The sequence below is a fragment of the Mus pahari genome, chromosome 10, assembly GCF_900095145.1.
Source record: "Mus pahari chromosome 10, PAHARI_EIJ_v1.1, whole genome shotgun sequence".
In the NCBI taxonomy this organism is placed as follows: Eukaryota; Metazoa; Chordata; class Mammalia; order Rodentia; family Muridae; genus Mus; species Mus pahari.
Window position 1 is genome coordinate 116,195,290 of NC_034599.1, and position 16,440 is coordinate 116,211,729.

At 44.3% G+C, this 16,440-nt stretch overlaps 1 protein-coding gene across 1 annotated transcript in view; it reads left to right on the top strand.

Annotated features, from left to right (window-relative positions):
* The window catches only part of Lars2 (leucyl-tRNA synthetase 2, mitochondrial), a 99,945-nt gene that overhangs the window by 71,166 nt on the left and 12,339 nt on the right, over positions 1–16,440 (top strand). The window contains exons 13-17 of the mRNA XM_021206583.2: positions 810–908; positions 3,457–3,594; positions 12,992–13,092; positions 13,468–13,650; positions 14,956–15,125. Of these exons, the coding sequence (XP_021062242.1) occupies positions 810–908; positions 3,457–3,594; positions 12,992–13,092; positions 13,468–13,650; positions 14,956–15,125 (691 nt within the window). The remainder of the gene's footprint in view (positions 1–809; positions 909–3,456; positions 3,595–12,991; positions 13,093–13,467; positions 13,651–14,955; positions 15,126–16,440) is intronic.

Here is a 16,440-nt window from a genome sequence, read left to right on the forward strand (position 1 = left end):
CATGATGAGTGTCGCTCAGGTGGAATAAGTGACATGATGAGTGTCGCTCAGGTGGAATAAGTGAGCATGATGAGTGTCGCTCAGGTGGAATAAGTGAGCATGATGAGTGTCACTCAGATGGANTAAGTGAGCATGATGAGTGTCACTCAGATGGAATAAGTGAGCATGATGAGTGTCGCTCAGGTGGAATTGCTTCTGGGTAGTGGGTCTCTGTTCTCTTCCATGTTCCCCAAGTTGGGCAAGAAATAGAAGGTGCTTTATCTTCCAGTTACTTCCCAAAATACTGTCTATCATCAGAAGAAGATGCAAGATGCAATCCACATAAAGACCTGGCTTTACTTTAGAGAACCACTGTGGAGATTGGCACCCCTCTCTGGTGGCACACAGGATTCCCTAGGAACTTCTCTGACAGTTCCTGCCCTGAGGAATGCCACCATGCCCAGGCCTCCTGACTAAAATGCAGGCGCGAGGCCCGGTTTGGTCATCTGACCTGAGGTGGGGTGGGAGGGCTGATTCCTTCTGTAATATTCATAGAGCCAGTGTAGATTGTTTAACAGATATGGGATATTACACACAACCCTTTTTTCCTCTGTAAATTGAAAACAGACTGCAGCTCTTAGGTGCTTAGTGAATGGAAAGATCCTTTTGGAGACTCCATTCCTCCTCTCCCTGCTCTCTGCGAGCATCCTCATTCAAACTTACACTGCTCAAAGTAAAATATTGGGAGGCCCAACATCTCACAAGTACAGCTGGTAGGAAACTGCACTGAAACCTAGAAAAAAAGCAAATTGATAAATTTCTTTTCTCAGGTGCAAGGGATCAGCAAAGAGAGAGACAGACACCATGGACACCTTTGTGGATTCTGCATGGTACTACCTCAGATATACTGACCCTCACAATACTCACAGGTAATGCCCCTACTGCGGAACAGTAGCACTCTGCATCCTCCATGAACGTGCCTGGGTGGGGCAGAGAGGAGCAGAGCTGGCAGAGAGAACACCCACACTGTGTGTTTGTGCAACTGGCGCCCAGAGACGAGGAGGAGGAGGAGGAGGAGGAGGAGGAGCCTCCACTGTACAAAGCTTTCAATGCCTCAGCAAGGCTGTGGAAAGAATGCCAGTGCACATGTCAACTCAGAACCCAAGGTGGCAGGTGCACCTTTGTGCTGGTGCCCTCCTTTTCTTCTCCTGGAAGTAGATGGAGACCAGGGGCTAGGCCAGAGTAGCCCATAGACACAGTGGTGGCTATTGTTGGTCAGCTGTGCACTTCCTGCCAGGTTCTCAGCTTGGAGAAGCTTAAAGTACCAGAGAAAAGGCTCTTTTAATGTGAGTATATTAATTATTAAGTTAGATTACTCAGCCCAGTAAATCCTATCTATAATATAAATTGAAAAAACAGCTAAAGGAAGATGTGGACACCCTGCACTATGGAATGATAGGGGCAGTAGGGGTGCCTTATGTGGACTGAAGAGAGACAGGATGGTGTTGGGGAGAGCTAAGAAGTGTAGACTCTTACCACATATAAACGATAAATCTCCTAAAGTGCAAATCAGTAATTAATATACATTTTTAAATAATTGAAGTAAGAGCGGAAGCCAAAAGTGCTGGTACATGTGTATAATCCCAGCATTCTGGAGGCAAGAACTGGAAAATCAAGAGATCAAGACCAGCCTGGGCTATACAAGACCCCATGTCAAAGAGAGGAGTGGGCGAAGGGAGAGAGAGAAGAAGAGGAAGGATGAAGAGGAATAGAGTTAAAAGTCAGTAGGTAACCAGGTGCGATAATGTCTTACTCCCCTCACTCAGGAGACAGAAGCAGGTGGATTCCTGTGAGTTCAAGGTCATCTGTTTGAATATTGAGTTCCGAGCATCTGGGTGCTATGTAGACCAGGCTGGTGCTAAACTCGCAGAGATGAGCCTGTCTCGGCTTTCCAGGTTTGGGGATTCAAGGTCTATGCAACCATGCCCAGCAGCAGTTGGATTTCTTTAAGAAACTTTTTTTTTCATAAATAAAAAGAAAAAGTAGTTGGAAATTTATTTGTTCATTTAGTTGGTTAATTTGGGTGACCTTCTTTTGCCTTTTTTTTTTTTTTTCTTTATTTTGAGAGTGTTAGCACAGTTGTAACTGCAAAGAGGCCTATGCTAAGAGGTACACTGCTTGGCCAGGCTTCCTGACCTGCCACCAGCAGTTTCTGTTTGTGTTTCAGAACTGGTCAGTCAAGAGCATGCTACAGGAAAATACTTTGTGGCATTGGAGAGAAAACTCTGAAATTGTAAAGCCAGGGAGCGCAGCTCCTCCAAGCAAGTTGCTCAGTTAACTTCGAATGGAGGGTTGCCGTGGAAACAGGGAGGTCTATTCCCCAGCCACAGTGGCTCTTTCTCAAGGCAGCAGCCAACAAATAGATGACCTGGCGAGTCCTTCCCCTCTGTACATTAGGGAACAGGAGTAGGAGGAAGTCTGACCTTTGATATCCATGTTGGTCACAAAGCATCCAGTAAATGAGGGAGTTACTGGGATGTCTTATAACAGGCCCTAGATAAGTTTTACTCTTTCAGTAAGCCATATTTGGACTCTTGCTGGCTATTTCAAAGCACTTTAAAAATAAGATTGATTTCTGTTTTAAAATGATCACTTAATATGCTAGTTTCTATTATAAATGCTACTATTGCCCTCTATTGGTGAAAATTTTAAAAATCTCAATTGTCTAATACTAAAAATTAAAGCTAGTCATTCAAATAAACATCCTACAGAGATGCTTTGTTGCTGGTATCTTTTTCTCTTGTTCTTGTTTTATTTAAAAATTATTTTTTAGCTGGGCGTGGCGGCGTACGCCTTTAATCCCAGCACTTGGGAGGCAGAGGCAGGCAAATTTCTGAGTTCGAGACCAGCCTGGTCTACAGAGTGAGTTCCAGGATAGCCAGGGGTATACAGAGAAACCCTGTCTCAAACAAACAAACAAACAAACAAACAAAAAATTGTTTTTTATTGTTGCTCTTTTTCTTTTTTAGAGACAGGGTTTTTCTGTGTAGCCCTGGCTGTCCTGGAACTTGCTCTGTAGACAAGTTTGGTCTTGAACTCAGAGATCTGCCTACTCTGCCTCCCAAGTGCTGGGATTAAAGGTGTGGACCACCACCATCTGGCTCAAAAATTAAATTTTTATTACATTTGTTGTTGTTGGTGGTGGTGGTGGTGGTGGTGTGTGTGTGTGTGTGTGTGTGTGTGTGTGTGTGTGCGTGCACATGTGCTGTGAACCGTGCACAGAGGTTAGAGGATGGCCTGTGGTCCAGCCAATGCTTTTCCTTTCCTCACTTATTTAAGTGTACATTATTCTTTTGTTTAAAAAGAAGTCATTTTTTCTGGCACTAGTAATTTCAAGGGATGAGCACATTGCAATAGGTTTAATTTATACAGTTGTGGCAAAGAAGACATTAAAATGCCCACTTATCTTTCTCTCAGTCCTTTCAGCTCAGCACTGGCAGACTTCTGGATGCCCGTGGATCTGTACATCGGAGGAAAAGAGCATGCTGTCATGCACTTGTTCTATGCACGATTCTTTAGTCATTTTTGCCATGGTCAAAAGATGGTGAAGCACAGGTGAGCATTCGTTGTACTTTACAAAACAGTTCTGTTCATAAGCAATAACTGGAAACAGGTATCTCTTGGGAATCAAGATAATTTGTGTATACAAAAAAAATCTGTTTTTCATGTATGCTTTAGAGGCCATTGTAGGTCTTTACAATTTGAGGTCCATTTACACAAACCTCTTAATCATCTGGTGTGAAAAGCGGCTTTCAGTACATCTGTCTGTTAAGTAATTTGAGCTTTTTACTTATAAAGGAAAGAGGAGCATTGTGATGTTATGTGATTCCTGAAGCATCTCACATACTTGTCACTCTGGGTAAACTGTACCTCTAACCTTGGCTGAATCCTTCTCTAATACATCACTCTAACATTTGTGTATCAGAGCAGAGGATAGCATTGCAAATCCATTGACAGTTTTTCTCCTGTTGGTTTATAATGTGTTCCTCATAACATTCAAAAGATGTAAGAAAGGGTGTATTCCTAGCACTCAAGAGGCCAGCACAGAAGGATGGATGCAAACTTGAGGCTAGTCTTGGCTGCATAATGAGCTTTAGGCCATATGGAGAGACTGTCTCAGGGCCCCAGCATTTATAGACCCTCTGAAACATCCCCAGAATTCCAAATGTCACAGAGTCACAGAAACTATGACAAAAATCACATCCCTGCCAGAGCATGAGGCAAATCATAGTCAGATTCTGGGGAACAGCCCCATAACCCCACACCTGGGATTAAAACAAAAACATTCATATAATACCTTATATAATATTGCTGTGTTTTTTTAAAGAAACCAAAATTAATCACTTAATTATCACTATAAGACCCTCTCTCTAAGAACCAAAAGATAAAAAGTAAATGAACATTCATGCTCCCCCCCTCAGTATGGGAAGTAGAACAGTATATTCATATCTTGGTGCTCACAGGATGCCCCTTGCCAGTCACATCACCCCTTCCCCCTCCATCCTTCCCCAAGATAACTAACTCCCATAGTAAATTTTAACACTAATCTCTTCATAAATGTATCACTTCTGACTCCATTGCACTTATTATTATTGTATGTATGTATGATTGTGGGGAGAGGCTTATGTGTCACAGCACGCATGTGGAGGTCAGAGGACAAATTTGTGGAATCAGTTTCCTTTTTCACCTTTAGGTTTTGGGGACCAAACTCAGGTCATGAGGCTTGTATGGAAATCATCCAGTTCTATTTCTCTTCCCTGCATTGATCCTTCTGTGATTAGGATCGTATAGCACATATTCTATTTGAGATTCAGCATGGTACCTCTTCCTGTTTCATTGCTGAGCAGCATCCCCATGTATGGACTGGGATTTCCATTGCAGAACTTGGATTATATAGCCACTGCAACAAAGGGGCTCTTCACCTTTGAGGGTTTTTCCATGCTAGTGTTTTTCATTATATGCATTGCCAACATTTCCTTATTCTTGGCTTATTTCTATTGTATCTTTTGATGAGCAGAAATCATTAGTCTAATATAGTAAAATTTAATACCTGAGGTTGAAGACGGGGCTCTGTGGTAGAGTACGTGCCTAGTGTATACCAGACCCTGGATCCAATCCCCAACACCACAAACACATACATACACACACACACACACACACACACACACACACACACACAATTAACCTTCCCCTCTGTGGCTATTGCTTTTCATGCATTTGAGCCATCACTGAACAGCTTAGCCTTTTCCCCACTGTTCTGTGGTATCCTCACCATGAATTAATGTATTGCACCCACAGTAGGGCCTGCTGGTGGAATCTCCACTCCCACTTGCTCTCTGTTATGCTAATTTGTTATTTACAGCCAAACCTTGGTGTCCTCTGAGGGATGCTCTCTTCCTTGTCCCTTTTTCTTCCAGAGACTCTCCCTGGTTACACCTTTGTTCTCTTTGTCAGTTCTAGACTCCCTCCTCCTGTCAAATTCCAGAGCACACACTGGGCATTTTTCTTTGGTACTGTCTTGGAACCACATTGGCCACTGCCCTTTCTCATCCCTCTTCTCATGTCTAATCTTAACATCTCAAATAATCTTTTTGTCTGAAATACATCCTTCCGTATGTCTTTTTGTTTTCTTTATTGATGGTCCATGTATTTGTTCTTTTCTCTAAAAGTAAATTTATTTCAGTGTCATATTTTCAAATATCTTTTTAATTGTTTGTTTGTTTGTTTATTGAGTTAGGGTTTCTCTGTGTACCTGTCCTGGCTGTCCTGGAACTCATTCTGTAGACCAGGCTGGCCTTGAACTCACAGAGAGAGAGATCTGACTGCCTCTGCTTCCCGAGTGTTGGGATTAAAGGTATGAGCCATACTTCCCGGCCATCTGTTTATTTCCTATCATTCTGAGTATTAAACTCTGAGCCTCATGTACTCTAAACAGTTAAACTACAATGCACTCTGTTTTCAGCCCAAACATTATCCATAGAAGACTCCTTCTTAACACAGGGCTCTGAGCTAGCACTTCCCCTCAGCCACAGCTTGTTTTCCTTGTTGCAGGGGTGCATGCCTATAAACCCAGCACACTGGAAGCAAAAGCAGGTGGATCTCGGTGTGTTTGAGGCCAGCCTGGTCTATATAGTGAGCTCTAGCCCTGCCAGGGGTACTTGGTGAGATGGAGATCTGGGCTCTGCGTGTGCATGGTTTCCTCTGAGTGACCGCTCTTTGTTGTCAACACACCCTCATTGTCTCTGGCATTTTGAAGACCACATGCTTTCTGTAAGTGTGGAGTTGTTTATTCTGCTTTGGATTAATTTTTTTAAGATTTATTTATTTATGTATATGAGTACTCTGTCTTCATGCACAACAGAAGAGGGCATCAGATCCCATTACTGATGGTTGTGAGCCACCATGTGGCTGTTGGGAATTGAACTCAGGATTTCTGGAAGAGCAGCCAGTGCTCTTAACTGCTAAGCCCTCTCTCCAACCCCAGATACAGGGCTTCTTAACTGTCCCTTCCTCATCCCACCCTCCAATTTTCTTCTTTTGAAACTTTGATTAACTGTATTTAGACCATTCAGCTTATTAGGCATCTCTCATTTAACCTTTCACATTCTCTGTTTCTCTCTCTCTCTCTCTCTCTCTCTCTCTCTCTCTCTCTCTCTCTCTCTCTCTNTGTTTCTCTCTCTCTCTCTCTCTCTCTCTCTCTCTCTCTCTCTCTCTCTCTCTCTCTGTGTGTGTGTGTGTGTGTGTGTGTGTGTGTGTGTGTGTTCACGCCTTTGTGAGTATATTTGCATCACATCTGTGCAGGAGTCCACCTCAGTTTCAGATCATCTGGAATGAGGTACAGGAAGTTGTGAGCGGTCATGTAGGTGCTGGTAGCCAAGTCCAGGTCCTAGAGCTCTCTTAAGTACTGAGCCATCTCTCTAGCACCCCGGCTTTCTTTTTTAGTATAAATATATTTCAAACCTATCTATTTCCTAAAGCTTATTGAGTCCAGCTTATTTACATACGACAGCTAACCCCGTGTCTCAGCTCAGTGTGATCTTTCTTGTTCCTGTTTTTGCTACTCTTAAATATGGCTCATTGTTTTTTGGGAGACAGTGATTTTCAGTCAAGCTTATATGTCATGTTTGCTTGTTTATGGGATCTCCTGGTACCTCTGTATAGGCAGTTTGTGTTAGCTTCCCTCTGTTGCTGGAGAGAACACCAATCCACAGCCACCTCAGATTTTCCACCTGAGGTTGTGTGACCATACAGGTAGCATGGATCCAGTCCTAGAACTAACCAATAGGATCAGCTTATGTTTGTAGATTTCCAGCAAAGTTTCTTATTTCGCCATGGTCAATGAATGTAAGTTTAATGGCTTTTCTGTGCTAACCAACTGTGAGCAGCTTCCTAACACTTATGTGGCTTCAGTGGCTCCTGCTGTACTGGAAGGTTTTGGTCTCCAGCTCTCCTATCTAGTCTTCGCCATCCCTTCTCTGCTCAGGAGTCCCCTAGATCACTTAGAGAAGAACTGGCTAAATAAACTGTACTTTCTACGTGTCTGGGATTTTTGTTGTTTCTTTATTCTGCTTTGGTTTTGCCAGCTCAATGACGTATTTTAAACAGTGTATTTTATACCATGTGTAGCCTTTTTAGTTATTCTTCTGGAAGGACAATAAATTACAGTCTCCTGTGTGCATGCTATTAGCAGAATGATCTCAGGTCACCCTGTTAAATACCTAACTTAATAGCTATACAGGAAGTGCACGTCTCCCTTCCGGTTTCCCACATTCTCTCCGTTACCTGGGCTTTTGTTTCATTTCATATTGCAGATCAAAATAATATTTTTCTTATCCTCCCCCTATGAATATGTCTTGATGATGACCTAGAACTATCCTTTTGTCTCCATCTCCTAAGTCTTGGGGTTATGAGCATGTAACTGTGCCCAACCTGACTGCTCATTTGTGAATGTTACATATACTACCTGGTGTCTTTTGATTTTTTGACTTAGTGGAAGTTTTGATGGTTTTCTCCATCAGAACATACATATTTCCCATTTTTTCCTTCATAGTATGTCATAATTGATTAAATCATTTATTTATTTTTCTAATATATTATTATTTTTTAAAAGAGTGATGTTTTATTTCTCAGCAAGATAGGGAAGTATATCTTAAGAGTCAGTCCTAACATTGAAATCTTGGGTCAAGATAGATAGGTAGGTAGATAGATAGATAGATAGATAGATAGATAGATAGATAGATAGATTAGATAGATAGATAGAGATATATATTTCCCTAACTTGGGGCAGAAGCAGGCAAATCTCTTGAGTTCTAGGCCTTCCAGAGCTGCATAGTGAATCTATTTTAAGTGCTTTGTGTTACATTTACTTATTAGTTTATGTGTGTGCACATGAGGGTGGGCCTGTGCTTGTTGGTGTTCCATGGGGTTCAGAAGACCCCGTGCAGCTGTTGGTTCTCTCCGTCCACCATGTAGGTCCCAGGGATTGAACTAAGCTCATCAAGCATCGTCACGCACTTAGCCTTCTTGCCTGCCCTATTTTAAAATTTTTGATAGATAAAAATGTATGACTTATGTACATGCCTGGAATCCCACTACTTGGAGGGCAAAGGTAGTAGGGTTGGCCCTGTCTCAACCTAAAACTATTTCTATAGCGTTCAGATTCTCCATAAAGCAGATAGAGATTTAGCTTTGTTAGGATGAGGGTGCTGGAGGCTCCACCCTTATCCTCTCTGCCAGCTCTGGTTAGAACTCTACTGTATGAAAAACATGCTGGGTGTAACTGATTGTTGAAACTGGCCTTCTGCTTCTTACCCCAGAGACCTTGATGTGTGAGAACAACAGATCTGCATCAGAACACTAAACATTGATATCACTGGGCCCATCAGATAATCAGTTACAATGCTTGTGGTGCTACTCAGTCCATTTTGTATCTGTGAAAACAGATTTGCTAGTTGTGGGTTGTATCCTGTTACTGTCATGGTCTCATGGAAATTTTATGTATTTTCTTTTTTCTATACTCACCATATGGCCCAGGCCAACCTAGAACTCTTGTTCTTCCTCCCTCAGTGTTGGGATTATTTATAGTGTGCACCACCACAGACAGTCATGGGATTATTTATAGTGTGCACCACCACAGACAGTCATGGGATTATTTATAGTGTGCACCACCACAGACAGTCATGGGATTATTTATAGTGTGCACCACCACACCTAGCCATGGGATTATTTATAGGTATGTGCCACCACAGCCAGCCATAGGATTATTTATGGTGTGTACCACCACACCCAGCCAGACTTTTGCGGTGATTACATAATAGTTTTAAAGAGCAGCCATTTACAGAATATAGTCTACAAAAAGGAGACCCAGGGAGAATCCTGGTAATTTTGGATGAGGGCAGGCCTCAACTTGGTTTCTTGGTTCTACATCAGCAGCCACCTGGTGCAGTTAGAGGAGTGGGCAGCTGTCTCTCTAGGGCTTCAGTATTCATAGAAATAACACCTAAAGTAACCTGTCGATCTGTGCTTAGAATTTCCTGAGCTTGCTTGCTCTCTTCCTTCTTTCCACCCTTTAGAGGTAGGACAGAGGAGGAACCTGGACTAACCTAGAAATGGTGAAGATTCCAGCACTTGTCTTCCTGCTTACACAGGTTATGCTTCACTGTTGATAGAAATAGTCTGCTTCCAAGGGTTGCAATTGAAGGGGTCAGGAGAATCTGGGTCACCCTTCTGCTCTTGGAAGACAGTACTGGGATGCAAGAGTCTCTCATTCTCATTCTTAGTAGACCATTTCTGCCTTTATAGGAGAATCACATTGGCTCAAAGAAGTCTGCAGAAATGAAGAGCTGCTGAGGCTCAGGGGAGCCTGGGGGACCATAGCCAGGCCACTGGAACTCAAGCCATTTTAAAAACATTCTATTTATATGGGTGTTTTGCCTGTGTGCATGTCTGTTCACCACATATGTACAGTACCTCAGGGACCAGAAGAGGGCATTGGATCCCTGGAACTGGGGTTAAAGACAGTAAGATGTCTTATAGGTGCTGGGAATCACTGGGACAACCAGTGCTCTTAATTACTGAGCCATCTCTCCAGCTCCTACCCATTTCCCATGCCAAGTTTTATCATCCCTATACTAAATCATCTGTCTGAGACAGTACCTGCTGGGCTGTAACTGGGAGAAGCTGGAGTCTAGATGGACTTTAGGGATCTAGTAGCATAAATTTCAGAGATTGAGACACATTATCAGAGTCTTAGTCCTGGTACAATGCTGCCAATTATGGGAAAGGGGCCAGTGTGGACACCCTTGGGCCCTCACTCAGAAACTGTTTGAAGTTATTTTGAAATAAAAAAGTAAATGATTCTGGTAGTAGTCAAACTAGTCAGGTGGCAGAGGAGACAGAGTACCTGGAGCGGGGGGGGGAGGGGGGGAGGCATGCTAGGTGCTGTTTGCTTGTCTGTGTTTACACAGATGTCTGTGTCATGAGGATTCGTCAAGTTGTACGTACCCCAGAACTAGTGTACTTTTCAGTGTGACTGTTAAAATGTCATTTGACAGTTTTCTTTAAACATAGGAAGGAGAGAGGAGGGGGAAATAGAGACAGTGAGAGGAGGAGGGGGAGAGGGAAAGGGAAAAAGAAAAGGGGAGAGAGGGAATAGGGAAAGACAGAGGGAAAGGGAGGGGGAGACAGAGACAGAAGAGAGAGAAGGGAAAGGGAGAGAGGGAGATTTAAAAGCTAGAGTACAGTTTTAGGCAGATACAAATAGCCAGGGTCAGGGTCTGGCTTGCAAGTTGCAATTCTACACATCACCAGAAGGTGACAGTGGTGGGTCACTTGAGTATATAAAACAAACAAACAAACAAAACCCTAATGATAATAAATAACAGCGTTTCTTTTTGAATGTTAACTGTACTTGATTTTTTCCACCTTTGTAAATGTGCCCCATCTCTCACCATTGCTTCTTTTTAAAAAAGATTTACTTACTTATTTTACTTTATTTACTTGTTTTAGAACTTTGTCTGCATGCATACCAGAAGGCAGCATCAGATCCCATTATAGATGGTTGGGAGCTGCCATATAGGTGCTGGGAATCGAACTCAGAACCTCTGGAAAGCAGCTGCTGCTCTTGACCACTGCGCCATTTCTCCAGTCTCCCACCATTGTTTCCATCTGCTTCTATGCACACACAAATCATACATACTCATGAAAAGACCTTAGAACAGTATGGTGGGCTGCATTTCAGGCAGAACATGTATTTAGCACCTGCACCCTGAGGAAATTATGGTGCAGTATGGGACTGATACACACAAAAATTAGGAATATTCCTAGCCCTCATCTCTCTCACTCTCTTGTCTGCTCTATCTGCTCTCTTGAATCTACTAGAAAATGTCTCCCTCCTTGTTACTGCCTACCCATAGCTGTTGGGCAGGGACCACTTGGGCCAGGACTCACATAAATCAGAAAACCTTGAACATGAAGTAAGGATCTCATGGGATTAACCTGCAAGACTCTCCTGGTTTATAGCTTGTGGCTAGGTTTCTGGATTTCTGATTCCCTGAGTAGGAGCTCCCCAATACCTGCCCGCCCCCACTCCCCAACCCCGTGTCAGTGCCTTGCACCCCAGAGCTAGGATGTTGGAAGGTCTGCCATGGCAGTGTAACTGAACGAATCTCTAGTTGTCCAGAGCAACATGAAATACTTGCATAGGATGGCGTCTGGAATGACTTGCTGAAATGCATCAAGAATCCACACATTCTTAAAAAATAAAATAATATAGGGTAAAGAATTTGAGTGTTTCTTAAGAATAAACCATTGTAGTGACTGTGGAGGTGCATGCCTTTAATCTCAGCACCCAGGGGATCACTGGCTTCTCTTCTGGAGGACCCACTGTGCCTGCTACTGTGCTTCCCCACTGTGATGGCCAAGAACCCTAACCCTCTTCAATCATGAGCCCCAAGTTAAATGCTTTTGTTTATAAGTTGCCTTGGTCATGTTGTTTTCTCATGGTGTCTTAGGGTTTTATTTCTGTGAAGAGACCAAGACTCTTATACATGAAACATTTAACTGGGGCTGGCTTACAGGTTCAGAAGTTCAGTCCATTATCAGCATGACAGGAAGTATAGCAGTGTGCAGGCAGACATGCTGCTGGAGGAGCTGGGAGTTCTACATCTTGATCTGAAGGCAGCAAAGGGGGACTGGAATTCTACACTGGGCAAAGCTTGAGCAAATATAAGCCCTACCCCCACAGTGTTATCCATCCTCCAACAAAACTGCACCTATTCCAACAAGGTCACACCTCCTAATAGTGACAATCCCTATGGGCCAAGCATTTAAACACATGAGTCTATGGGAGCCAAACCTAATCAAACCACCACACATGATATGTAACTAACACACCAGCTGATGGAAGCTGTCTCCTTAGAGTGTAATAGGCTAGGAAGGACAGGTAGGTAATACTTTGATTTTAACAGAAATGACCCATTTCTGCCCAACTCATTAGATTTAAAACTTTAAGACAGTCTAAGCAGGTCCTGTGTTAAGGGAAATAGCAAGCGCCCCTCATAAGGACAGCCTTCAGTACTCCCTCTAGGCCCTGATGGGCAGCTGACACTGGCTCTATTTTCATGCAGTCACTTGAACCCAACTTCCCATCCATACCTTGGCAAGTTTTTCTTCCTCCCATGTTATAGATTGGCAAACTGGACTCCCAGAGCAAGGAAGTGGCTTTTGTGGCTCAGGTAGAAGTTGGTGAGATCCAGGCCTTCCAGATCTGAGGCCTGTGCTCTTTCCACCTCAGCTCAGTACAAAGTGGACCTGGCTGCTGCTCTGACTTAATGTTAACACCATATCCCAGGAGCCTATTCTCAGGTGTGGTCCATAGTAATGATTTCTGGATACCTTGAGTCCTGGCTGCTCCATTCCCCCCACCTCTTTTTTCCCTGTGATCTTTCCTCAGGGAACCTTTCCATAAACTACTGGCCCAAGGCCTCATTAAGGGGCAGACATTCCGCCTTCCATCTGGACAGTGTCTGAAGAGGGAGGATATAGATTTCACAGGTAAGGAGGGCCCAATCTGGCTGGGACAGGTAAGAACGAAGGTCTAGAAGCTCTTAGGAAGCTTTTAGTATCTGCTATTGGACCCCACCTGGGTGTAAAGTCTAAGATCCTGGTCAGGCCTCTGCAGGCTGTTCCTGGGACTGGTTATACCCTCATACCCAGCCCCATCCTGTGTAGCACAGTGTTTGCTTGGACATCTCCACCTTGCCCAGATTTATTTGACAGCCCATTGCTAGAGAGAGCGTGGAGTCTTCTTGCATCTTTGCCCACAGGCCTCGAAACAAAGTCAAAATATGAAATTTCTACCCTGCCCACTTCCCTGTCAGGAGCCAATCAGAATCATGTCTTGTTCCTGAATACTCTTTCGGCATCTAGGTCCTGCTCCTGTTTGTGCAAAAACAAAAGAGAAGTTAGAGGTGACCTGGGAGAAGATGAGCAAGTCCAAACACAATGGGGTGGACCCTGAGGAGATTGTGGCCCAGTATGGAATTGACACAATCCGGCTCTACATCCTCTTTGCAGCCCCTCCTGAGAAGGACATCTTGTGGGATGTAAAGAGTGAGTCTGCCTGCTTCCTTTACAGGCTACCCTGGGCTCTGAAGGGACTGGGGACGGAAGTGTTTCTTTCTGGAAACAGTAATGGAGAATTGTAGAAGTCATCTTGTCCGGGCTTTTGTCCCTCTCCAAGGCACTAGATCTCCATTGTTCAGGGGGCCTTGGGTCCCTTTGGTAGGGGTGTGGGGGGTTCCCACTGCCTGTGCACATTCCCAGTCCTCACCCTACACTTGCTGGTGTTGGGGCCCAGGAGTCCACACCATTGCAGGCTCTGTGCTGATTATAATGTCAGGCCTCTGGACAACTGTTTTCTTAAAGACCAACCCTCTGAACTACAAAGAAACCAGTCTTCTTTAACATTCCTTGAAAAGTTTTTCTAGAACAGAGTCCTCCTCCCTCACCAAGATGATGCCTGGATACTGGGACCTCTTGCAGCCTACCAGCCACTCCCTGCTACTCGACTTCCCTCATGAGATTTGTTTCTCCAAAGCTTTGGCTTTGCCCTTATGATCTGCCTGGATGTAGATTTGGGAAGTGAAAGCCAGAGACTGTGGGAGGAGTCTGTTTTATCTGAGGATTGGCTGGTTTCTCACTATGTCTTATAGCGGTGGATCTGGACAGTCATGGCAGATGAAAGTCCTAACAAACTACCTTTAAGTAACAGAGGCAGGACATACGGAACAGGGTAGGCACTAGCTCAGCTTTCTCCTTTCTGCATGGGCAAGTCTCCGCATCTGCTTTCACAAGCCTCCAGCTGTCCCTGCTGTGTCCCCACTCTTGAGAATACCCAACCCAGTAGCCACAGAGTTCAGGCATCTATCTACACCCATACTTATTTGGTCAGCTGTGTGACCCAGAACCACCAGGTGGTCTGTTCTGCTTCCCCAGGTCAGAACAGTGGTTAGAGTTGGTGAACATGTTTGGAATACATAACACACACACCTGGCAAGGTGAGGAGGTTAGCTGGCATTGTGCTACAGGGCTGTTCCCCAGCATGTGCAGCCACTGCCACTGTCACCTGTCCTCATGAGATCCCAGCTTCACTAGTAGTGGCAACTATCTTAAGCACCCTGTTAGCCCCAGGCATATCTGTCACAGCAAGTTTGCTGACCCCGAAAGCAGTGTGCTGATGCCCATCCCAGGGCAGGCAGCAACTGCTGAGCAGCCCTGCTGCCATTGCTCAGGACATCAGGGATCTGGAAAGGAGTAGTGGCTGACTCTGGGAGGACCTCGGGGCTTTGTTTGTTCCCTTCTTACCAGCATTCCCCCCCCCTTTTTTTTTGTCTTCTTGATTGCCACAAAATGCAGCTGACGCACTCCCTGGAGTGCTAAGATGGCAACAGCGGTTGTGGTCCCTGACAACAAGATTCATCGAGGCCAGGACTTCCGGGACAGTCCCTCAGCCTCAGCTGCTGAACAGCAAGGAGAAAACCAAGGCCCGAAGCCTCTGGGAGTACAAAAATGCAGTCATAACTCAGGTCAGAGTCCATGGACTGGGCAGTGTGTCGCTGCTCACTCGAGAGAGCCTTTGCTCAGTGGTCTCTGAAGCCTCCATGCTCGAGGGCCACATGAGTTTTCTTTGTGAGGTGGCCCTGTTGCCTTAACTGCCCTCAGTACTTTGGTTGTTTATGAAGACTTTCTGATTGAAAGAGATGTTCTTAAATAATGGCTGTCCCTCCTACCTGTCATCTTCTTCCACCTAGACCTCAGGAAGACACCTAGTCCCTGTGTCTCTGGACTTGACCTGTAGGTCGATCCAACCTAGTATCTCTGATGAGCACATTGTATTAACAGGGATACACAGTTGAAAGTAACAGTCTGCCATAAAATACCTTCTCGTTTTACAGATGAAGTTGAGAGGTCAGGTGTTTTGCTTAAGTGCTACAGCTAATGAGGGTCAGACACAGATATGGACCTGAGCTCTCCTGTGCGTGTCAGGAGCTTTTCCACTTGGTTACTTTGGTACAGAATGCCCATAGGACTTGTTTTAGGTTAATTTCTACAAATATGAGGTTATTATTAATGGGTTTCCGATAACCAAATTCTTCTTAGGCTGATTTGGTTTTCACTTGCTAATTCAGGGCTGAGTGTACTAGAACACTTGTTTAGAGTGTGCCAGGGCCTGGGGGAAAGCTGTGCTGATTCAAGTCTGCGAAGGCCTCCAAGGCCCCTTCTTACCTGGACTGTGACTCACTGACATTGATGGCACAGCGGTGGGTGGTTATTTGTTTTTTGTTTTTGTTTTTGTTTTTTTCTTTTCTTTTTTGTGACCTGAATGAGTGGCTCTGGGCCTAGCATGCTCACCTAATGGCATTTCTTTATTTCCATCCTCCCTGTAGAGGGAGGGAGTCACCAAGGTGAATCTGGGGATCTGAGTGCTGCCTAGTGGTTGCTCTCATACAATGCCTTATCTCTCTGAAACATAGGTCAGATAATTGATGCTGTTTCAACAGCTGTGAACTCTTGACATCTTAAAGATGCAGTGGTGGGGAGTGAGCCCTAGGCCTCACTCAGGCTACGGAGAGCGTTCCTGGTCTATATCACCTGCCTCTCAAGTCTTTATGCTGCTTATCAGCTCCTACTCCAGCAACGAGCATTGTCTTCGTAAGCATCTGTTCTGGGAAACAACAGACATGGATGTGATGTGGAAAGAGAGGCAGTCCTAAGTAGTGGAGACAGCACTGACTTCGAATTTAAAAGTCTTTGTGCTCATAAAATGTAGTCATTATTCACAGCAGTAAACACATTTGTAAGCACTTTTTTTTTTTTTTTTTTTTTTTTGAGACAGGGTTT